This window comes from Amia ocellicauda, chromosome 5 (genome assembly GCF_036373705.1).
Source record: "Amia ocellicauda isolate fAmiCal2 chromosome 5, fAmiCal2.hap1, whole genome shotgun sequence".
NCBI lineage: Eukaryota > Metazoa > Chordata > Actinopteri > Amiiformes > Amiidae > Amia > Amia ocellicauda.
In genome coordinates this window covers 28945602-28969075 of record NC_089854.1, presented here as the reverse complement: position 1 = coordinate 28969075, position 23474 = coordinate 28945602, and the positions used below count along the sequence as shown (strand labels likewise).

At 37.2% G+C, this 23474-nt stretch overlaps 2 protein-coding genes across 2 annotated transcripts in view; both read right to left on the bottom strand.

The window, feature by feature from the left end:
• Positions 1-2461: 2461 nt before the first annotated feature.
• On the bottom strand, positions 2462-5834 carry LOC136749998 (myosin heavy chain, fast skeletal muscle-like). The gene is made up of 12 exons (XM_066704699.1): positions 5802-5834; positions 5448-5644; positions 5168-5351; positions 4880-5045; positions 4596-4720; positions 4186-4494; positions 3839-4042; positions 3606-3731; positions 3243-3413; positions 3062-3166; positions 2854-2949; positions 2462-2632 (listed from the first exon to the last, which is right to left on the bottom strand). Exons 1-12 carry the CDS (start codon positions 5817-5819, stop codon positions 2477-2479), a joined length of 1857 nt encoding a protein of 618 aa, XP_066560796.1. The 5' UTR covers positions 5820-5834; the 3' UTR covers positions 2462-2476.
• A 153-nt stretch (positions 5835-5987) lies between these two features.
• Positions 5988-23474, bottom strand: part of LOC136749022 (uncharacterized) — a 49960-nt gene continuing 32473 nt past the window's right edge. Inside the window, 28 exon segments of the mRNA XM_066702963.1 lie at positions 5988-6152; positions 6242-6631; positions 6724-6814; positions 6906-7051; positions 7139-7315; positions 7401-7643; positions 7804-8059; positions 8345-8481; positions 8977-9100; positions 9213-9330; positions 9435-9522; positions 9710-9780; positions 9881-10187; positions 10286-10456; positions 10595-10744; positions 10905-11023; positions 11980-12118; positions 12202-12305; positions 12409-12507; positions 12605-12668; positions 12764-12856; positions 12942-13056; positions 13162-13189; positions 13294-13450; positions 13536-13679; positions 13774-13967; positions 14170-14191; positions 14361-14408. Coding sequence (XP_066559060.1) covers positions 6003-6152; positions 6242-6631; positions 6724-6814; positions 6906-7051; positions 7139-7315; positions 7401-7643; positions 7804-8059; positions 8345-8481; positions 8977-9100; positions 9213-9330; positions 9435-9522; positions 9710-9780; positions 9881-10187; positions 10286-10456; positions 10595-10744; positions 10905-11023; positions 11980-12118; positions 12202-12305; positions 12409-12507; positions 12605-12668; positions 12764-12856; positions 12942-13056; positions 13162-13189; positions 13294-13450; positions 13536-13679; positions 13774-13967; positions 14170-14191; positions 14361-14408 — 3945 coding nt within the window. The 3' untranslated portion in view covers positions 5988-6002.

Genomic DNA, 23474 nt, shown 5'->3' with positions numbered 1-23474 from the left:
GTATACATTTTAAATTATTACAGTATATGGTTTGTTGACGGAGCTAAAGCAATACCTATGTTAAGAATGAAGAAAGTCCTTTTTTATAATCTGCAACTGAAACATGAACAAATTAATAAGTTACCATACCAGAATTCATCACCAATTCCCTGGCCAAATATTACTGTTAATTTATTAATAATACAAATAATAATCATATGATGATAATCTTTTATTGAGTACAGGCCACCTGGTATCATAAGATGTAGTTTAGTAGTTAAAGACCTAAACCACGACCAAATCTGATATGAAATGTGGGAGTTTAATTGCATTTGTAATGTAGTAAAATCTGTGTAAATAATATTTATTAATTAATTTTGTATGGTACAGTCTGATAGTGCTTGCACTGCATTCGTCTGCTTGCTCATTGGTATCACATTTAAATATGTCCAGTATTTATTGCTCTGCAGCATGCTTTCAATAACTGGGAACTTACCCAGTGAACCGTATTAGTTTATCACACAATAAATGTCATAGTTACACTATTTCATTCTGCGGATCTAGTTCTGGATTTGTGTCAAAAATTCTAGACTACCACTAAATAAGATCTCCCTGTGCCAAAATTATAAGGGACACCTTACATTAGAGTTGTGATCATGCCAAATATGGACAGGATATGTGCTGTGGCTGTGGAAAACATTTTTTTTTTATTCAGTTTAGAGAAGCCGTAGTTCAAAGCCTGTTAGTTCGGTGCTGTTTGCTTGGTAAGTTGCTCTGCACTCTGCCTTATATGATGTACTGTATGTTTTTTGTAACAACCTAACATCTAAATTTAATGTAGAAAAATAATTGTGATAGTTTGCTATATGTATTGTTATGATGATGATGATGATGATGATGATGATGATTTATATGATTATAAGCACATATACTTTCTATGAATTATTTCCTCTTTAGTAAATATATTTTAATGTGTGACTAGGCAGTCCACATGGCTGTAGATAAACAGTTTGTATATCAGCCCGACAGGGTACTTTTTTTGTTGTTGTTGTTGTTGACAATATGTATCTCAAGAAATTAAAAAAATACGTCTTTTTTGATATTTATATTTATTTTCGCTTTGAGAAATGTTACCATTTCTTTCTCTCTATTATGGTAAGCATAATGTAAAATGCAAAGCTGTGTGTGTCTATAAGAAAGTATTGATTATCTTAAATACTTTACACAAAAGTAATTTGTGGTTTTAAATTCTGATATGGCAATGTCAGTAAAAACCTTTCTAAAAACAAAGAAAAGAAACTTCAGGGGTCAATAAATATGAGATGTACTGATCATGTAAATGTTTAATGCTTGACTGCCCTCTGGTGGGTTGATTTGCCTGGTAGTTTGTGTCTTGCTGGTTATTGTCAGGAGAAAATATTGACATTGCATATCAATACCTCTATCTTACAGTTTTACAGTTTTTGTAATCCTTGCTGACAATTTTATATTGGCAAACATGGAGTGCATGCTGTTTATTTTATTAAAAAATAAGCCAATGTCTCAATATAATTTGTGACTGTATTATCATTTCAGGTCAGAGACAGAGCCACCTTTATTCAGCATCAGTGTGGATGATGAAGCACAATGTGTAAGGTCAGTGTGAAAAGCACAATACTCTTAAAACCATGCCATGTGTGCTGTTGAATTAATACAAGTTGTATATGCTGAATGGAAAAGTTTTTGATGTACAATCTTTTTAAACCACTCATTAGATGTTTATCCATATGTCTCAGAAATGTGTTTTGCAGTGGATTGTACTCCTGTTTCACTTAATTATATTGAAGGATGAAGAGCAAAAGATGCAGAAAAGCACATGTAGGGCCTTTATTATTACTTTAGTTAGTAGGGGATTGTCTTGTTTGAAGATCAATTAATATTAGTTCAGACTAACAAATTAACACTTATTTCATATGGTCATTGCAATATAATTAATTGCAAATGAAATGCGATATCTAGGCTACCCCAGAAACAGGTTTTGCTTTTGAAATGGAATTTCTCTCTCTCAACGTAAAAGAAAATAGAGGCAAAACAACAAAGTGCTGGATGATATGCATATTTATTCACAAAACAACATAAGAGGTTTTAAACATTGAAATTCATATTGTATGAATCTCAGGAACAGTCAGTCATGTAGCTCCTAACTCCTACTCTGATTCTTTACCCTGTTTAAAATGGAAGAAAAAGCAGTGATTAATTACAATGCATCTTTAAGACTTTAAAACTATATTTATATTGCCATACAAAATATTGATAGAAATAGCAAAACATACATCAAATGGCATCTCACTTTATAAATAGGACACTATAAACTATTTGTATTCTTTTCCTGTTAAAAAACTAAAATGATATGAACAATCAAATAATTGCTCTTCAGCACGAATCTTAACTTTCACTAGTGCCTTCCTATAGAAATAATAATAATAGCTGTGAAACAGCGATTTTAGCACATTTTTACTTAATTGAGTTCAATGGTAAATACCTTGCCAGCATCACGGCTCTTGGCCCTCAGCTTGTTGACCTGGGATTCAGAGATGTCCGCACGCTCCTCAGCTTCCTCCAGCTCATGCTGAGCCTTCCTGAACTTGGAGAGATGGGCATTGGCCTGTTCCTCCTGGAATGGGGAAATAAAACATGATAAACCGAAAGATAAGAGAAGACAGACCCAGTTTCCTTTTGTCAGGCATTACATGAAAATCATTGTTTTGGTATTGATTTTAATGCATTTTTATGTCAAAGGAATACAATATATATATAATTTTAGAAGCCTTCATTTGTAGACTTTAACTTACCCCTAAAGCAATAAATAGATTAAAAACAAATGATTTAACTCACAGCCTCCTCAGCCTGTCTCTTGTAAGCCTTCACTTTGAGCTGCAGCTTGTCAACCAGATCCTGGAGTCTGTTCACATTCTTCTTGTCCTCCTCAGCCTGCAGAGACAACAGATGACACATTCTTAATATAGATCATACATGTGCATTTAACCTTTGGTAAAGACGTTACTTGATGTAGTTACTTCTTTTATATCCATGAAGATATTACCTGGTAGGAGAGCTCCTTGACTCTTCTCTCATATTTACGGACACCTTTAATGGCATCGACTCCACGTCTTTGTTCAGCTTCAAGCTCATTCTCCAGCTCATGGACCTAGAAATCATAGCAGTAATTAGCAATAATGTATCTTTCTTTCTGGAAGTAGAATCATATAAGAATGTGTATTTACCCTAGACTCCAGTTTCTGGAGCTGCTTCTTTCCACCCTTCATTGCCAGCTGCTCAGCCTCATCCAGACGGTGCTGCAGGTCCTTCACTGTGACCTCCAGGTTCTTCTTCATTCTCTCCAGGTGAGAGCTGGTGTCCTGCTCCTTCTTCAGCTCCTCGGCCATCATGGCAGCCTGAAAGATGAATGAACAGGAATGTATTTATTTGATTTATGATTCAGTCAACAAAGGCTGATCTTGTTTTCCTTCAAAGAGTTTTTATAATTAAAAATAGAACATAAACAAATATATCCCTTTTACTGCAAATATATATCTGCTTATCCAGATAGTGTTCTGTTTCAGATAGTGTTTGACAGTTTGACTCACATCAGTAATAGCCTTCTTGGCCTTTTCTTCTGCATTTCTTGCTTCTTGGATGGTGTCATCAACTTCACCTTGGAGCTGAGCAATGTCACTCTCAAGCTTCTTCTTGGTGTTCATAAGACTGGTATTCTGGAAAATAAAAGCAATTTAGCTTCCTCATTACCCAGCAAGATATAATTTGATCATAAAAAAATGTAGATAATTTAACTTAAACAATATGGAGTTGTCTTGTCAACCTGGGAGTGCAGCAGCTGCACACGCTCACTGGCGTCAACCAGTTCCTGTTCAGCCACTTTGCGGCCTCTCTCTGTCTGTTCCAGGGCAGCCCTCATTTCCTCAATCTCAGCCATCATGAGGGTGTTCCTGCGCTCCACCATGGCAGCCTGTTCCTTCATGTCCTCCTGTCCTCTGACAGCATCATCCAGGTGCAGTTGGGCATCCTGATTTTACAAAAAGTGTAATTTTGTGTATAGTTTGAGAAACAAATGCCCAATAATATTTAACTTTAAAACTCATTGCACTTTCTTTTATAAATCAATTACCACATTGGAACTGGTAATACTATTTGATAGATATTGTGTACCTTGAGTTGTCCTTGGACGTTCCTCAGTTGTTTCTGGGCCTCAGCAGCCTGGCGGTTGGCGTGGCTCAGCTGGATTTCCATCTCATTGAGATCTCCCTCCATCTTCTTCTTCACTCTCAGGGCATCATTCCTGCTCCTGATCTCAGAATCAAGAGTGCTCTGCATTGAGTCAACAACTCTCTGGTTGTTTCTCTTCAGCTGCTCAAGCTCCTCATCCTTCTCAGCAATCTTTCTGTCCACTTCTGATTTGATCTGGTTCAGCTCCAGCTGGACACGAAGGATCTTGGACTCCTCATGCTCCAGTGAGGCCTACATTTTCAACATAAAAAATTGAGAGGGATAAGCACAACATTCCGGAATATATCACTTTACAAATGATAACCATATATTAAATTACAACATTGTTGTACCTCAGCCTCCTCCAGTGCAGTCTGGATTTCAGACTTCTCTGTCTCCACCTGCTTCTTTGCCTTCTCCAGCTCATGAATGCTCTTTCCAGTCTCACCAATCTGTTCAGTGAGGTCTGAGATCTCCTCTGTTAAAAAGACAAGAAGAATAGCATAGTAACACAATAATAAAACCTCACATGAAGTTTTCATTATTCCCACACATGCTGAGAAATATTAAAATATTCATATAGGACAGAAAATGAAATAGTTTTTTATTGTTTTTTTTTCTAATATATAGGACTTACGCTGCAAGTTCTTATTCTCTCGTTTAAGGGTCTCAAGATGATCCAGAGCCTCTTCATAGGAGTTCTTCATCTTGAAAAGTTCAGTGCTGAGAGAGCGAGCCTCTTTCTGAGCCGCCTCCAGCTCTGCCTGGCCCTCCTCAAACTTCTGCTTCCATTCTGCGAGAACCTGTTATCATATTTTATAAAGGCATGCAAGATTTGAGTTGGACATCATTGTGTGTTTCTCAATATTCAGATTTATGTCTCAGGGTATGAAGACTTCCTTGATAAATAAGTATATCATTTCACCTTGTCAAAGTTCCTCTGCTTCTTGTCAAGGTTGGCAGCCTGGGCATTTGCTCTCTCCACATCAATCATGAGGTCTTCCACCTCACCCTGCAACCTCTGCTTGGTCTTTTCCAGAGAGGCGCACTTGGAGTTCACAGCCTCAATTTGTTCCTCTGCATCTTGCAGGCGCTGGGCAAGCTTTTTCCTGTGGGAAGATATGAAGATTAGAACAGACATAGAACTTAATAATGTTTATGTAGGTAAATCAACAACAACACTTAAGTAAATTGCAAGAACTAACTTGGCTTCCTCAAGCTCCTCAGTGCGCTGGATGGCGTCAGTTTCGTATTTTGTTCTCCACTGAGCCACTTCACTATTGGCCTTGGACATTCCACGCTGAAGCTCAGCCTTGGCCTCCTGCTCCTCCTCATATTGCTCCCGGAGCAGGTCACAGTCATGGCGGGCTGATTGTAAACCATGAGCCAGAGCATTCTTGGCCTGAAGAGAAAATAAACATATATATATATATATATATATATATATATATATATATATATATATATGTATATAAACACATATTTAAAATACTTGTCAATATGCTGGCCATGATTCATTGTACTATGTCATGTTAATGGTGTCAACTTTCTAACATTACCTTTGTTTCCTCTTCCATTTGCCTCTTCAACTCTTCAATTTGTTGAGTGTAGGCCTGCTTTCCTCTTGTTAGCTGGGATACGAGAGCTTCTTTCTCTTCCAGCTGGCGTCCAAATTCACCTAAATGCAAAATTGTATAGGTTGGAGGGAAGAGATGTATTTAGGTATTGCTTTATATCATTATTTTATTTTTTAATTTACATTATAAGTAAAAAACAGTCATACCATTCTCAGTTTGCAGACGTGCTTTTTGACCACTGAGGTCATTAATCTGGCGTGAGTTCTCATCACTCTTAGCCTTGAGTTCACTGAGTTGGTCCTCCAGAGTACGGCACATCTTCTCCAGATTAGCCTGTCAGTGAAGTAATAAGCAATATTCTTGTATCATTAAGAATTTACATGTGTATTGTTATACTTGGAACAAACAGAGTAATTCTTTACCTTAGACTTGGCTACAGACTCCATGTTGCTAGAAAGATCATCAATCTCCATTTTGTATTCACTCTTCTCCTTCTCCAGCTTCTGCTTGACACGCTGAAGGTTGTCAATCTGTTCTCCTAATTCTGCCACGCTGTCGGCCTGCTTCTTGCGGAGGGCAGCAGCGGTGGCCTCGTGCTGCAGAGTCGACTCTTCAAGGTCGCGGCGGAGCTTCTGGAACTCAGCTTCACGTTTCTTGTTCATCTCAATCTGAGCTGCAGTGGCACCACCAGCCTCTTCAAGCCTTTCACTGATCTCCTCAAGTTCCCTGGAGAGATCAGCCCTCTGCTTCTCAATCTTTGCACGAGCAGCACGTTCAGCCTCAATTTCCTCTTCCAGTTCCTCAATGCGAGCCTAGAGTAAGGAAAGGAGTGTACACATAGGCTGAAACAAGTGATAATAATCAAAGGAATGTCAATTCAAATATTTTAGTTTTAAATGTGTACCTGGAGCTCCTTAATCTTCTTCTGCAGCTGAGCACCCAGAGCTTGTTCATCCTCAATCTTGCTGAGAAGCTGGCTGGTTTCAAAGTCCTTCCTGTTATGTGCAAAGCATATTTGAAATAAGCCCTTTTACATAATACATTTACATAATATTTAATTTCATATATCTTTTAATCAGTTCTTACTTCTTGATCTTCTCCTCTGACTGTTGTTTGTCATTTTCCAAATCCATTACGGATTCTTGGGATAGTTTCAGGTCACCCTCCAGCTTTCTCTTGGCCCTCTCAAGGTCCATTCGGAGTTTCTTCTCTTGCTCCAGTGAACCCTCAAGCTTAAAAAAAGAGAAAAAAATATATATATTAATAAAATGAATGAAGCGTCAGTTTTTTATGAAGTTGTAGTTGGCTCTCCAACTTACATCATCCACTTGTTGTTCAAGCTTGGTCTTGGCTTTAGTCAGAGTGTTGACTTTGTCTTCCTCTGCTTGCAGATCATCCAGAGTCTGCTGGTGTGACTCTTGGAGGGCTTTCTTCTCCTTGGTTAACTTGGCAATGCTCTCATCCTGAGTGGCCATCTCTTCAGTCAGGTTTTTCACCTAGAAGAATTTTAAAAATCAGACTTAATGAAGACATATTCCAGATGATGGAATTATAATTTACAACACTTTTGTAAGATCAAACCTTATTTTCTGTGGCATGTTTCTCCTTCTCCACTTTGGCCAAGGTGAGCTCTAAGTCATCAATGTCTTTCTTGAGCTCAGAGCACTCATCCTCCAGTTTCCTCTTCTTGGCAGTCAGCTCAGCATTCATTTCCTCTTCATCCTCCAGTCTCTCTGTAATCTCCTTCACTTTGGCCTCGAGCTGGATTTTGTTTTTAATCAGGCCTTCACATCTTTCCTCAGCATCACTGAGACCCTCAGCTTCCTGTTAAAATATGATTAAAATAACAATATTAATATTGTATCTTCATACATATATTTATACAGAATAAAAAAAATGACATAACTCCCTGTTTCCCTGTTCCCTGTTGAAAATGTAATAATTTGAGTTTCAGTTGAATGTATCATGTTAAATTAATGCTTACAGACTGGACTTGCAACAGCAGGTCATTCTTTTCCTGCAGCAGAGACACCATTTTCTCTTCTAGGTCCTTTCTCTTAGCTTCTGCCTTTGCCAGATCTTCCTTGCACTTCACAAATTCTTCCTTCATGTTGGCAAATTCCTTCTCAGCTTCTGCGCTCTTCAGAAGTGGCTTGATCTTGAAGTACAGCTTCATCCATGGCCAGTGTTTCACATTCATGAATGAGCGAATGTTGTATTGGATGGTGTAAATGGATTCTCTGTAGGAGAGATGGTTAGTTTTGTTTAATAACTTCATAAAGTATGCATCATATAAAATAGGTGGACAGGGTTAAAGCTGCTGTACTACAGAAAAATAAAATAAAGCTACATTGGATATGTTATTTAGACAACATATTGTAAAGTGGAAATATTTAAGAATCATGTTTTGCTGTATACATTCTTAGATACGTATTTGTCATATAAATTGTTAGTATTTTCTTCCTCCACAGTTTAAGAAACCATTTGATTCTAAGTTTTGAAATGTTGCCACATTTTCCTGTTACCTCCTTTCCATCATCTTTTTGAACTCCACTCTCATCACGAAACCACGGCAAAGTGCCTGAGTACAAGTGATCAGTGCAGCCAGTTTTTCATCTCGCATCTCCTCAAGCGTACCCAGCAGACCAGCTTTAAAGAACACCTGTAATTGAGGAACAAAAAGCAATTATGACTTTATCTTCACTTCTCTGTTGCTCATATACTATAACTATCATACTGCAATAGTATTTCTGTGTAAATTGTGGAGAAGTGATTGTCCATTTGATTGATGTTCATATTGTGTTTTTTCATGTACATGATAAATAATAGTTACACATTATAGTCTATGATTATAATGATTGTGCTTTTCAAGATATTGTGTGTGTATATGTATATATTTAATAGTTTCAACAACCTTCCTGTCAGAGCAGTTTTCCTTGAATTTCCCTTTTGTACATTTAAGAATCATGGAAAGTGCATTTTGGGAGAGAGCACAGGTGGAAAGAGTTATAAAAAAGCAATTTAGATCAAGTGTACATTTTATTTTGCAATACTTCTGCAGCCAATTGTTTTCTCCTCTGCTCTAGGTCAAGTGTTTGCCCTTTTTGGTCTATGTAGATGGAATTGTCCCACGCAGACATACTTTACGGATGCCTACCTTGGTGTGCCCAAATTTATACTGAGTGTGATCTACATCGATGGATCCCAAGAGCTTCTCTGAAGCTTTCTTGCTGTCAATGAACTGACCCTCTGGGATGGCACTAGCATTCAATACTTTGTATCTATTACAAAATGACAGAGAGAATAAATTAGGCTTTTTTGACACGGCCTATATATTTTAGTATAATATGTGTATATCTTTAGTTTGATCTTCTAATATGGTATTTTCAGCACCTTTGCTTGAAGTCTCCATAGAGGATTCTGCTTGGGAAACCTTTTCTGCAAATTCTGATACCTTCTAGCACACCATTGCACCTCAACTGGTGGATAACCAGGAAGTTTTCCATGAGACCTACAATGAAAATTAAATGTTAACAGTAAATAATACCTGAAGTATATGTGTTAAAACTCAACAGTTTACTCAAATATGAATTACGTGAAGCATGTAGACAGTACCTGGCGTCTTTGATTCATTGGGAATCAAGCAGCGCACAAAGTGAGGATGTGTGCTTCTCAAGTTGGTCATCAGCTTGCCCAAGTTCTCCTGTGTTGTGAAGAGGACAAAAATATTAAAATGTGATGACATGGTAAAATTAATTATTCTTGCATTTTGTGTCTCTACAGTTATAACATTGAGAATTTGAATTGTTTGCAGTTTGTTTTAATTTAGTGGTCTAATTCTGTTTCATACAACAAGGACAAGACAAAAATAAAAGAATAGAAATGTTTACCCTGAAGAGAGCAGACACAGTCTGGAAAGAGCCACCCTTCTTCTTGCCACCTTTCTTTCCACCACTTGCCTCTGTTCACATATATAAAAAGCTCAGTTATGTCAGGGCAATTCATAATATTAAAATAAGTTATTGTGATAAGTTTTTATAAGAAAACTGAAACTCAATTACCTTCAGCTCCTCCATGGGTGGCATACAGAAGAGCCAGCAGTTTGACAGAGGATTTCTGGTACAGCCCCACAACAGTGTCATTCAGGGGGTCCTTGTTCTTGTCCAGCCAGCCATTGATGTTGTAGTCCACAGTGCCAGCATAGTGCACCAGGGAGAAGTGGGCCTCAGCCTTGCCTTTGGCAGGCTTGGGTTTCTGGAAACAGTTGGTTTTGCCAAGATGTTGGTCATACAGCTTGTTCTTGAAGGTGGTGTCTGATGCCTTAGGGAACATGCACTCCTCTTCAAGGATGGAGAAGATGCCCATGGGCTGATGAATTTAAAGAAAGCATGATATTAGAAACCAAACTGAGAATATCAGAGAGAATAAACATGATATTTATGAATGAATTAAAGGGTTTTACACACCTTCTCAATAAGCTCAATGCAGGCAGCCAAGTCCATACCGAAGTCAATGAACTCCCAGTCAATTCCTTCCTTCTTGTACTCTTCTTGTTCCAGTACAAACATGTGGTGGTTGAAGAACTGTTGCAGTTTCTCATTGGTGAAGTTGATGCACAGCTGTTCCAAGCTGTTGAACTATGTCATGAAATTATTGTAATTTAAAATACAGAATATACACGTTTCTTGTATATATATAAGCTTTTGCTATACAAGGTATTCAAAATAATAATGAGACCTACAAGTCCCCAAATTATTAATGAAAGATTTACTTACATCGAAGATCTCAAATCCAGCAATATCCAGCACCCCAATGAAGAACTGTCTGGGCTGCTTGGTGTCCAGCATCTGGTTAATGCGGACAACCATCCACAAGAACAATTTCTCATAGACTGATTTGGACAGGGCACCAACTGCATTGTTGACCTGAGAAGCAAAGAGATTCATGAGGATTTGTAATTTGTTTAATGGTTATGAGCATTTGAAAATTTGTCAGCAGCAAGGATACAGACCTAAGATGCACATAGATGCATATGAGTTGAGAATTGATCAGTAGCAAGGAAATTAAGAGATTTTAAGTTTTTACCTGAGGTACAGTCTGCCCCTTGGTCACATACTCATTACCGACTTTGACTCTGGGGTAGCACAGGGCTTTGAGCAAATCAGCTGAGTTCAGGCCCAAAAGGTACGCAACCTTATCAGCCACTGTAATCACAATATAGAATGTTACTAATACTCTCAACTGACAGTATAACAGTCCAAGAACTATCACTGCAGATTATTATTTGTGTCTGAAAATGTAATTCTGAGATACATTTTTGACATTATTATTATTATTATTATTATTATTATTATTATTAATAATAATAATAATAATAATAATAATAATAATAATAATTTCTTAGCAGATGCTCTTGTCCAGGGTGACTTACAAAATATAAGAGCAATACAATGTGCAATAATACAGTGCAGTTCAAGGCATAATACATTCTACAAATTTAGAATTTACAGAAGTGTATTTGAGATATACAGTAAACAATATATAAGGTTTTACATCCTAGATTGTCAAAATTGCAGACACATTGAAAATGAAATACATTCGTCAAGGCATGTACTTGGTAAGTGAAAGGATAATATGTAAATCTATTGAAATCAGACCCATGGGCTTGGAAACGTTCTAAGCTAATGATTAATATAACACAATTTTATGATGGATCTTGAGATACAGCTCTGGAAAAAAATAAGAGACCACTCCAAATTCAGAAATCAATGTTAAGTGATCTCTTATTTTTTTCCAGAGCTGTATAAAAGTTTATATTGCACAACAGAATATTTTGAGCAATGCTCATATTGTTTGGACTAGGTCAGCACTCCTTGTTTACATGATTCAAATCCTTTTCCGGTCAAAGAAAATGTCGTCTAATCTGGAAATTAGATGGATGGGCTCTCCTCAACAGGGACCAATCGAGGGTTACCTGCATATATCCATCAGGATTTGATTTGGGTTATTGGGTAGCCATGGAAGAATTGCATTGTTCTAAGAGCATTTCTTCCCATTTACTTTGTCTGCTTTCTTGCTATCAGATCTTTGTCCTTGCCTTACCTTTGTAGTGAGAAATCCCATATGTTATAATAAGGTAACTTGTAAATCTGAAGTTTACCCTCTGTGCCGTCAGGTTCAGCCTGCTCCTCACGTTGCTTCTGCTTGAACTTCATGTTACCGTAGTGCATCACAGCACCAGTCAGCTTGTAGATGCCCATTTTCTCATCGTTAGTAAAGCCCAGAATATCAATGGCAGTCTAAATGATCAGAAATGTATCTTGTTAATAATATGAAGAATAAATTAAAAATATGACAATGCTCCCTAATCAGGAGAACTTACATCTGTGGCAACCAACTCCTCTTTGTCATCAATGCTGGCCACAGTGATCTGACCCTGGCTGATCATAGGGAAATCATAGGGGTTGGTTGTGATCAGAAGCATGTCTGGGAGGAAAAGGAAACAAATAAAAAAAAGATTATAAAATGCCTGTAATTGGTACATAGGTAAACCTTGTTCATGAAATCAACAAAATGGTGTTTGTCCTACCAATGAGCTCAGGCTTGTGGTTGGTCATGATCTGATAAAAGATGTGGTAGCTCCTTTCATCAGACAGCTGGAATGTTACTCTGGACTTCTCCAGCAAGTCTGTTTAAACACAATTTGAGTTAAAGGTAACTGTTGTATTTTTAAGTATATAATAAGACATTGAAATAAGATAAAGTTCAAGATGAAAATAACTCACAAGTCTCAATGTCAGCAGAAGCCAGTTTTCCTGTGGTTCCAAAATGAATTCTGATGAATTTACCCTTTACGGAACAATACATTATATAATATGATCATGTAGTTACATGAAGAGTGAAAGATGAAGGTATACATTTTAGAAGTTAAGCCTTTGACTTACAAAGCGAGAGGAGTTGTCATTCCTCACAGTCTTGGCATTACCGAAAGCCTCCAGCAGAGGGTTAGCTGAGATGATTTGATCCTCCAGGGTTCCCTGTTAAGGACAGTGGATCATTAACAATGCTGAAGCAGCTGGGGTTTCCTAAGCCATTCATTCACTATAAGCAGAATTTTCTAACCTGCATTTTGCCAGCTGCTGGTGCCTCCTTCTTCTTGTCCCCAGACACTGCAATTGTGGCAAAGTACTGGATGACACGTTTCGTGTTCACAGTCTTTCCAGCACCAGATTCTCCACTGAGGGCAAAACATAGAAAAAGATAATCTCATGTCCTTGAAGTACAGGGGAGGAAATAAATATATAATTTGTCATGAATTGGATAAGATTTAACTCAAACTTACGTAATCAGGACTGACTGGTTCTCACGGTCTGCAAAGAAAAAGAAAATGATATGTGTATGGTGAAAGACATTGTTAAATCTTGTATTCAAATTATATGTAAGGGTGTGTTCTGATGAAGAGACTTGTGCATACCAGTGAGCATGTTCTGATAGGCATTATCAGAGACAGAGAAGATGTGTGGTGGAGCCTCCATGCGCTTTTTGCCTCTGTAGGCTGTCACAACTTCTGCATTGTACACTGGGAGCCACTTGTAGGGGTTCACAGTTGCACAAAACAGCCCAGAGTAGGTCTGAAATCAAATGTTACATATTTAATGCAATAGCTGATATTAAGATGACATTAGCATGTATTTTTAGTGTTTAATGTTTTCTTACGTAAATCATCCATGCTGCGTAACGCTCTTTGAGGTTATACAGCACAGAGGGCTCGTTCAGGTGGGTCATCATCGCCATGTCCTCAATTTTATCGAACTTGGGAGGATTCATTGGGAAGACGTCATCCTCCTTGACTGTGACAGTCTGATAAACAAAGGTTAAATCATGAATAGCAGCACGGAATAAATGGATGTCTTGAATAATAATATTTTTGTTGCTCCTACTTGATAGTACTTACTTGGCCAGCCTCAGTCTTGACAGTGGCTTTGCCCCCTTCCTTACTTTGGAGAACACCTTTGACGTACAGCTCCTTGGCATCAGTTACATAGCAGGCAGTTTTGGCATCAAATGGTTTGTTTTGAGCCTCAATCCTCTCTTTCTCAGGCTTCCTCAGATATATGGCAGCCGGGCCAAAAACGGCCATCTCCGCGTCTGTACTCATGATGGCAGCTCACTGTGAGAAAACAGTATGCAATATAATGAAAAGACTGACTACTCTTATAATCGTCTTTATATATGTGTGCTTTGTTTTGTCAAGTGAAACGCATGGTATTAAGAAAATAATATGTTTTTGTTAATCCATTTAACCCTGCACATGTATCAACATGATTTATAAAATCAACCAACAACATACATTTAATTGGCTTTTTCTCCACCTAAATCAGACAAATATCCCTCAATATGGTATAGGTAATACATGATCTGCTGGGCTTCTAATAATTTTTGCCATTATTCAATATTTCTATATGTAATCATGCTCAACTTGTGGAACCCACACCTACAGTTTTCCTCATACTTATAGGTTGGTTATTGGTGATGTCTTACCTTGATGACACCAACCCCAAGATCCTGAATGTTAAATTGTCCAAACCACTAAAAAAAAAAAAAAAAAAAATGGCAATCATTTAACCTTTTCTGTTTGGAATTTGTTTTTTTTTGTTTTTTTGTAATGCACATGGTCGATGTTTATATATAGAACACTACTAATTACCAACTGATACTGCTTTTGCAGCAGTCTGATTGATAAACACACTCAATTCAAATTGACCATGCTTCATGCTAGATGATGGATGATACTAAAGCAAACAAGCAAATATACATTAAAATGTCATGATGCTAGACTATATCTTAGTGTTGCCCATTTGTAAGCACAACACGTTTTCTCCATTTCATTACTATTTCATTTATTTTTTTTGTGTTTAAATTATGTATTACTTATATCAGTTATGTTTATGGAAACCACCACTACTTAAGGACACATTTTAAATATGAGTAACAATATAACAAAATATCTAAAGCAGCAGCTTACCACTAGTTGGAACTTGGCCGGCTTCTCAGTGAAGTGAGGGTCTTACTGGCACTGCTTTTATAAAGCTGCTTTTGCCAACCAAGCATAATGCTCTCCTATATTTAGGCATGTCTTTCTGATCGTTATCATTTTCTACTCTGCATGTACATTTGGCTTGTAAACTAATATGTGTTCAGTGGCAGATTAAATTGGGCAAATAGGTGGAAGGTACTGTGTAATTTTCACGTAATTTACCTCACCACACAGGCAATACAGTATGCAATTAAAATATATAAGCACTACAGTCCAATGCATTTCAGTTGTTTAACTGGAAAGGGCATTATTATGGGATATGTTTTATACTAAGCTTATACATCTTAATTTGTTTATTTGTAACATGTTATGGGGTTTCAGTTCTGGTTACCAAAAGCATATAAGGTACAGTAATTATTTAAAATACAATTATCTAACAAGGTGCTCTGAGATAATGATGGTTATACCTGTTGTATATCCACCTAATCTCTGCAAAATTTCATATAAAATACCCTGAGATGTTATAAACTATAGCTAGGGAATCTCACACTGGGTAGAGTTGAGAAAAACTAGCATTATCAATGTCAATTCAATCTTTACATGACCATCGAAACAGATTCAACTAAGGGGATAAAACAAGTGAGTTGATTACATATAGGTTCTGTACTGAAGATTAGAATGCACTCAGCTACAGTACACTTTTGTTTTACATAAGCTAATATCAAATAGAGTAAGAGGCACAGAATGCTTTTCTCATTAATAAACGTTCATATGTTATTTTCACTTGCTGTGAAGTTACATGAATGTATAGTAGGTGACATATGATGCATCTATCTGGGAGGCAGCATTTCAAATGTCTGCAGTTTTAAAATCCCCTGCAGGATATAAGCAGTGAAGCACTTAATATTGAAGATAAAAAAAAAGTGTTTGTGTGTATATATAATATAGGACATTTTAATATTTTGTATTGAAACAAATATTGCATATGTTTTAACACTATATATTTTTAAAGAGTTGCTTATTTGTGAATGTGTTCCCTAATCCATGAAACAATATTGTTGCCTCAAGATTTTTGTGTAATCATGACACCTAGCATATGTTGTTACACATCAAAATGGAAATGTCTTAAACATTTTATATCTAAGGTATATTCATTGCTTTTCCTCAGTCAGCATGTATCTAACCTTCTTGTAAGTTAGCTGCAGATGTTTAATTTCTTCCCTTGTGAATCATTCATGACTGGAAAAATCCAACAAAATTTTTCTCTCTCCAAAGCCCATGCCATGGCACTTTATAAATGCCCTCAAGAGTTGTAAAACTAGAGTACAGTACTACTAAAAGATGCAGCTTCTATTATTGAATGTATGCTGTCCACTTCCCTCAAGCTCTCATCACTGGATAGACTTGATTTGGAAGGCTGGTTCCAACTTGGATTTTTAATATAATTTTGGGAAACATCATGCATTCATCGTACAACTTTTGGACTTCCCAACAGTGCCCCTAAAGGGACATGGTGTAATATTAAAATAGAAAGAATAACTAGTGTGCATGAGATACTGTTCCCTTAACAGTATGCTGCATCTGTCAGTTGTAGGAGCATGATCAGGTTCATGTAGCATTTGTTGAAAAATGTGATGTATTGACAATGCAGTTAAACTTAAATTCCAGTAAAAACTATGTTCTTAGTATTTCGTGAAAATTACACTGTATATGACATAGTTAATCGTTACTAAAATGAGGTGTATGTTTTACTTGCTTTATATATGTTTTACTTACAGTACTGTGCAAAAGTTTTAGGCAGGTGTGAAAAAATGCTGTAAAGTAAGAATGCTTTAAAAAATAGACATGTTAATAGATTATCAATTAACTAAATGCAAAGTGAGTAAACAGACAGACAGGGGTTTCCAGATGTGCTGTCCAAGCTCTTTTGAAGAAACACAAAGAAACGGGCAGCATTGAGGACCGTAGACACAGTGTCGGCCAAGGAAACTTACTGCAGCAGATGAAAGACACATCATTCTTACTTCCCTTCACAATCGGAAGATGTCCAGCAGTGCCATCATCTCAGAACTGGCAGAAAACAGTGGGACCCTGGTACACCCATCTACTGTCCGGAGAAGTCTGGTCAGAAGTGGCCTTCATGGAAGACTTGCGGCCAAAAGCCATACCTCTGACGTGGCAACAAGGCCAAGCGACTCAACACTGCATGAAAACACAGGAACTGGGAGTCCAAATTTGAAATAATTGTCTGTAGCAGAAGGCAGTTTGTTTGCTGAAGGGCTGGAGAGCGGTACACGACTGAGTGTCTGCAGGCAACAGTGAAGCATGGTGGAGGTTCATAGCAAGTTTGGTGCTGCATTTCTGCAAATGGAGTTGAGGATTTGGTCAGAATGAATGGTCTCCTCAATGCTGAGAAGTACATGCAGATACTTATTCATCATGCAATACCATCAGGGAGGCATCTGATTTCCCCCAAATTTATTCTGCAGCATGACAACATGGCCCCCACAGAGCCCTGATCTCAACATCATCGAGTCTGTCTGGGATTACATGAAGAGAGAGAAGCAACTGAGGCTGCCTAAATCCACAGAAGAACTGTGGTTAGTTCTCCAAGATGTTTGGGCCAACCTACCTGCCGAGTTCAGAAACTGTGTGCAAGTGTACCTAGAAGAATTGATGCTGTTTTGAAGGCAAAGGGTGGTCACACCAAATATTGATTTGATGTAGATTTTTCTTCTGTTCACTCACTTTGCATTTAGGTTTATTGATAAATATAATCTATTAACATGTCTATTTTTAAAAACATTCTTACTTTACAGCATTTTTTCACACCTGCCTAAAACTTTTGCATAGTACTGTATATTACTTCCTGTAATTGAGACTCCAGGCCAGATTAAAACAAAACCTTGACTGCTGTAAGAAAACTACAAACCTGTACTTAGTGCCGGCTCATTTTTTTTTTTGTCATTGTCTATTCGGTTAATAAAAAGTACAAGTGTGTATTGCTAGTAGCGGGTGTGTCAAGGTCTAATGTGCTGTCTTGTAAATTAATTCACTGCTTCTACAGTTTCTTGGCAACATCAGATGGTCATGTCAGACATACTTTCCAGCAACATACATTTGTGACTTGCAACTGGCCTTATGTGAAGTAACTAAAAATGTAATTGGCAGCAGCCTTCACATGTCGATCTTAAATTGGATTTGTCTTTTACATTAGGATGACCCAAGTGAGTGTAGGAAATAGCTGGTCTTGAGCTCCATAATTTTAACTTATTTATTTTTAATAATATAACATGCAACCTTCATTCATAAATGCAGTTAAAGAACATTGTGGTGAACAGCTATAATGCACATATACTTCAGTACCTAAGGGAACATGTACTTTTAGGTTATTGATAGAGCACTAGCCCAAAGTGCAGGAGAAAAGTGGACGGAATTGTACTCATTATTGTTGTATCATCTCCAGTGGTGTAGTCAAGTGCATATGGAGGTATACGCTGTATGCCCACACAAATTGAAGTTATTTTGCGTATACCCTTCTATAATATTTTAATACAGACACATGCATGGGGGGGGCGGAAAGTCTTCAAAAACTGCCCTATCCCCTCCAGGTCAAGAAATCGCCAGATCCCCACCCCCGTCAACAAATCGCAAGCACTCACCCAGTCAACATCGCCAGCACCCCCCCGCCAGTCCACAAATCGCCAGTATATTAGAGTATACCCCCCTCTTAAGTCACTACTACAGTGTTGGGGAGTAGCACCTTATCATCTACATAGTATTAAAAATACCACAGGTTAAGCTCTGCCACTGTACTAATCCGAGTTGACTAATTTAACTAATGATTTAACTAATCATAACTAATTACAGAAGTGGAGACTTACATTAACTGTTACGATTATTATAACATTAATTAACAATAATTGAATTCTACTTCAGTCTTACAAGAGATTTCCCCTTAGAAAAATTGTACTATGCAAAAAAAATATATACTAATAAACACATGAATTTGTAGCTATCTGCCCTAATGATTAACAATGGTGCCCATAGAGCATGCCATGCCTATTGCAATGGGAGGCTCATCACTTGACCTGGCTACTCACTGGATATGAACATGTTGGCTATACTTCCAAACACATGACATTAAACCCAGGTTACAGGACATTCAGTGCTTGTTGAACATGGTAAACAGGTAAGCATGTGGTAGCATCGATTAATTAGCCTAACTCTAATGTAATCATGGAAACACAGCACTTGGTTTGTTGGCAACACTAAAACTATAAAACATGACTAAACTAATAAGGTGCCATTCATTGGCTATTCACTGGTCAAAAATGCTATTAATTAGTTCATAAGTTTCAGTTGTTTCCCACTTGCTTTACTAAGATGAGGCAGAAAATTCGAATTAAAATTACTGAATTTAATGGAATTTTCTGTCACTTTGATGGATAAATAATGTTAAACAAACATGTTGCTTTATGAGAAAGAACATACATTACATAAAATCTCTGTTTAAACAAAAAATGTCCATATGTTTTATAGTGTAAAATCTGATAGTGCTTGCACAGCACAGCACTCCTCGGCTTGTCCACTGGTATCATATGAATCCCATATTTATTGCTCTGCAGCATCCATTTACTGACTGGGAACCTGCCCAGGGAACCATATTAAATTATCACTCCATAAATGTCATACATGCATAGCATTTCATTATGCAGATCTGTTTCTGTATTTGTGCCAAAATTTCTCAAAGCTTGCCATCAAATATATCTCCCTTCGCCAAAAAGGAAATTATAAGTGACAGCTTAAATTAGAGTTGTACTTATGCCAAACATGGGCATGATCTTTGCTGGGATGATGGAGAGCATTTTATATATTCATTTTATAGAAGCAGCAGCTCATTGCTTTTGAGTGACTGCTGATTGCCTGGTAAGTTGCTCTGATCGGCACATTGTATAATCCACTACATAATTTTTACCAGTTTAATTTAACTTAAGGAAATATTGATGACAGAGTCAGTCCTCTAGTTTGGCGAATGTTTGGTATATTTATTATTTGTAGTAACAGTAGTAGTATTGCTTAATAACAAATTAAGTTGATTATATTTAAATGTAATGTCATTGCAGACGATTTTTTTTTTCCTGCAGATATTTCACATTTTAATTTTTTCCCTCAATTTCTTTAAGCATAGTGTAATGTCAAATGTTGAAAAGTAATGCCTAGATGAATAACAATGTATTGATCCTTCAACTTGGAACAAGTAATATATGTTTGGGTTCAAAGTAACAAAAGTGATTATTAGTTTCCAGTAACCTCTTTTACAAATATATCTGAATTTGTGCCCATGGTAAGCATATTTATACAATGTGATTCTGCATGGCTGTATTTATATCAAAAACAATATTTTGTTCCAGAAAATTATCTTCCTATATCTCTTACAAAAAAATCCTGCAGTAAATCCTACAGAATTTTCAGACCATTTTCCTTCAGGACTCTTGTACAATTCCTGCAGGAATCCTGTAGGATTTTTTCATAAGGGATCTCTTAATCTAATCTTTTATCAGATACATTTAAAGTATATATAATATTATTGTGTTATTAATTGAATGTAACACTTTAATATAATGCAAATGTTCATATTTATTTAGTTATCAGAAAGGTTTTGTTTGTTTTTTAAAGAAGATGTTAAGAAAATATCTTCAGACCAGAAATGATCATGCAAATGGTTGCACTGCCATCTTGTGGGTTGCAGTTGATTTGCATCCCAGTTTGTGTCTTCCTGTTTATTTTCTTGCAAATACAGAAATTGATATTGTGTATCAGTAGCTCCAGCAGGACAATGATGCAAAGCATCAGGCCAAAGCTACTCTGGAGTGGCTTATGAATAAGAAAGTTAATGTCCTTGAGTGGCCCATTCAAGGTCCTGACTTGAATCCTATTGAAAATCTGTGGAAGGATTCGAAAACTGCTGTCCATAAGTGATACCCGAGCAACTTGAGAGAGCTTGAGCAAATCTGCCGAGAAGAATGCAGGAAAATTGCACCAAGACATACTTAGTCGAGACTTACTCAAAAAGACTCGCAGCTCTAATTGCTGCCAAAAGTCCTTCCAGCAAATATTGAGTTGATGGATCTGGATACTTATGCAAAAAACATATTTCATTTTTCTCCTTTAGTTTTTTCTGACATTTAATGTAACTTATATTACCCTCAGAAGTCTTCCATTCAAGCATTAATGTTTTGAAACAAAAAGCATAATTTTGTAGTTTTACAAAATGGGGCACCATAGGAAGGGTATGCATACTTTTGCAAGACACTGTAAGTACTTATGTGCATGTGCATATTATGTGCAATTTGCCCAGGTGAGCCAGTTCAGCTGCACCTGAGAAAAAGCAATGAAAACAAGTTGTTTGGAATTTGAATGTTTGGGATTTAATTGAATTTTAAATACAACAAAATCATTAATCAACATTAACTTTTCCAGCACCTCGATAAAAACATGGTATCTGGAAAGGTGCTGTACTGCTTGCACAGCGTTCCTCCGCCTATTAGATGGTATCAGATTAAAACTGTTTCTATATATATTGCTCTGCTCCATGCTTGTAATGACTATGAGCTGTTACTGGATATCACTATGGTGATCATGATGGTCATGGTGTATTCCCTTTTAAATTATTTGTTTCTTGGTTATGCAGGATATTCAGTAATATCCATAAATAATACCTGGCTAGGCAAAAAAGGGAAATCTAACATTACACCTTAAGGTACACAGCTGTCCCAAATAAAGTCAAGCTTTGCCTGGAGAGAGCCACTTTGTTTTCTTATATTTCAGGTTGCTAGCTAATACTTAATGATTTTCCTGAACTAATTCAAATACATTTGCTATGATTTACATTTTAACTAGAAACCTGAAATACAGGAAAATGTTGAATTTGTGAATAACATTTTTAAAATGTATGTACTATCTTATTTTACATTATTACATTATTTTACATTATTTAGATGATAAGTGAATCAAACCTTGATAGCATACATCTAGTTTTGAGAAGTTGAGGTGATGATGTTCTTACATAATTTGTTTAAATGTTGCTTAAATTAAGTGGAAAAGATGCAATATGAATATAAACTTCAGCTAAATATGTGTAATTTCCAAAAAACATGTATTTTACCTGCTGTAGCTTTTGTGGGGAGGACACACAGGAATCAAATCCTGCTTAATATTCTTGCCTAATTTAATGGTGGCTTGCTTCCATGATTTTCCAGTGCATTTGGGATATTGTTGTGATGTATTTTTAGCTTTGTCTTAATCAGGTTAAATTATGGTATTTCTGTTTTGCACACAGGCAAGCTTGTTGCATTGAAGAGCTAGAGTGAAGTGCATCGAACCTCAGTGGATGGAAGATATCCTCACTGGCACCCAGCTTGAAGGTATATTTACTATATCCTATAGGGTTATAGAGAAGAGTATTAACTAATGAGGACCAGTACAAGAGATTTGCCCTGGAGATGAATGGCATTGCCCCCAAACTAGTATATATACAGTACTGTGCAAAAGTTTTAAGCAGGTGTGAAAACATGGTGTAAAGTAAGAATGCTTTCAAAATTAGACATGTTAATAAATTATATTTAACAATAAACTAAATGCAAAGTGAGTGAACAGAAGAAAAGTCTATATCAAATCCATATTTGGTGTGACCACCCTTTGCCTTCAAAACAGCATCAATTCTTCTAGGTACACTTGCACAAAGTCAGGGAGTTTGTAGGCATATAGTCAGGTGTATGATTAAACAATTATACCAAACAGGTGCTAATGATCATCAATTCAATATGTAGGTTGAAACACAATTATTAACTGAAACAGAAACAGCTGTGTAGGAGGAATAAAACTGGATGAGGAACAGCCAAACTTAGCTAACAAGGTGAGGTTGCTGAAGACAGTTTACTGTCAAAAGTCATACACCATGGCAAGACTGAGCACAGCAACAAGACACAAGGCAGTTCTACTGCATCAGCAAGGTCTCTCCCAGGCAGAAATATCAAGGCAGACAGGGGTTTCCAGATGTGCTGTCCAAGCTCTTTTGAAGAAGCACAAAGAAATGTTGAGGACCGTAGACGCAGTGGTCGGCCAAGGAAACTTACTGCAGCAGATGGAAGACACATCATGCTTACTTCCCTTCACAATCGGAAGATGTCCAGCAGTGCCATCAGCTCAGAATTGGCAGAAAACAGTGGGACCCAGGTACACCCATCTACTGTCCGGAGAAGATTGGTCAGAAGTGGCCTTCATGGAAGACTTGAGGCCAAGAAGCCATACCTCCGATGTGGAAACAAGGCCAAGTGACTCAACTATGCATGAAAACACAGGAACTGGGGTGCAGATAAATGGTAGCAAGTCCTCTGGACTGATGAGTCAGAATTTGTTCACAGAAGGGCTGGAGAGCGGTACACGAATGAGTGTCTGCAGGCAACAGTGAAACATGGTGGAGGTTCATAGCAAGTTTGGTGCTGCATTTCTGCAAATGGAGTTGGGGATTTGGTCAGAATGAATGGTCTCCTCAATGCTGAGAAGTACAGGCAGATACTTATCCATCATGCAATACCATCAGGGAGGCATCTGAT

Excerpts from the sequence above, each read along its gene's own strand:
- LOC136749998 (XM_066704699.1), bottom strand. Across the intron at positions 5,352-5,447 it reads GAGGAGCTTGAGGAAGCCAA|GAAAAAGCTTGCCCAGCGCC; the intron begins GTTAGTTCTTGC and ends ATCTTCCCACAG. Across the intron at positions 4,043-4,185 it reads ACGTCCAAGGACAACTCAAG|GATGCCCAACTGCACCTGGA; the intron begins GTACACAATATC and ends TTGTAAAATCAG.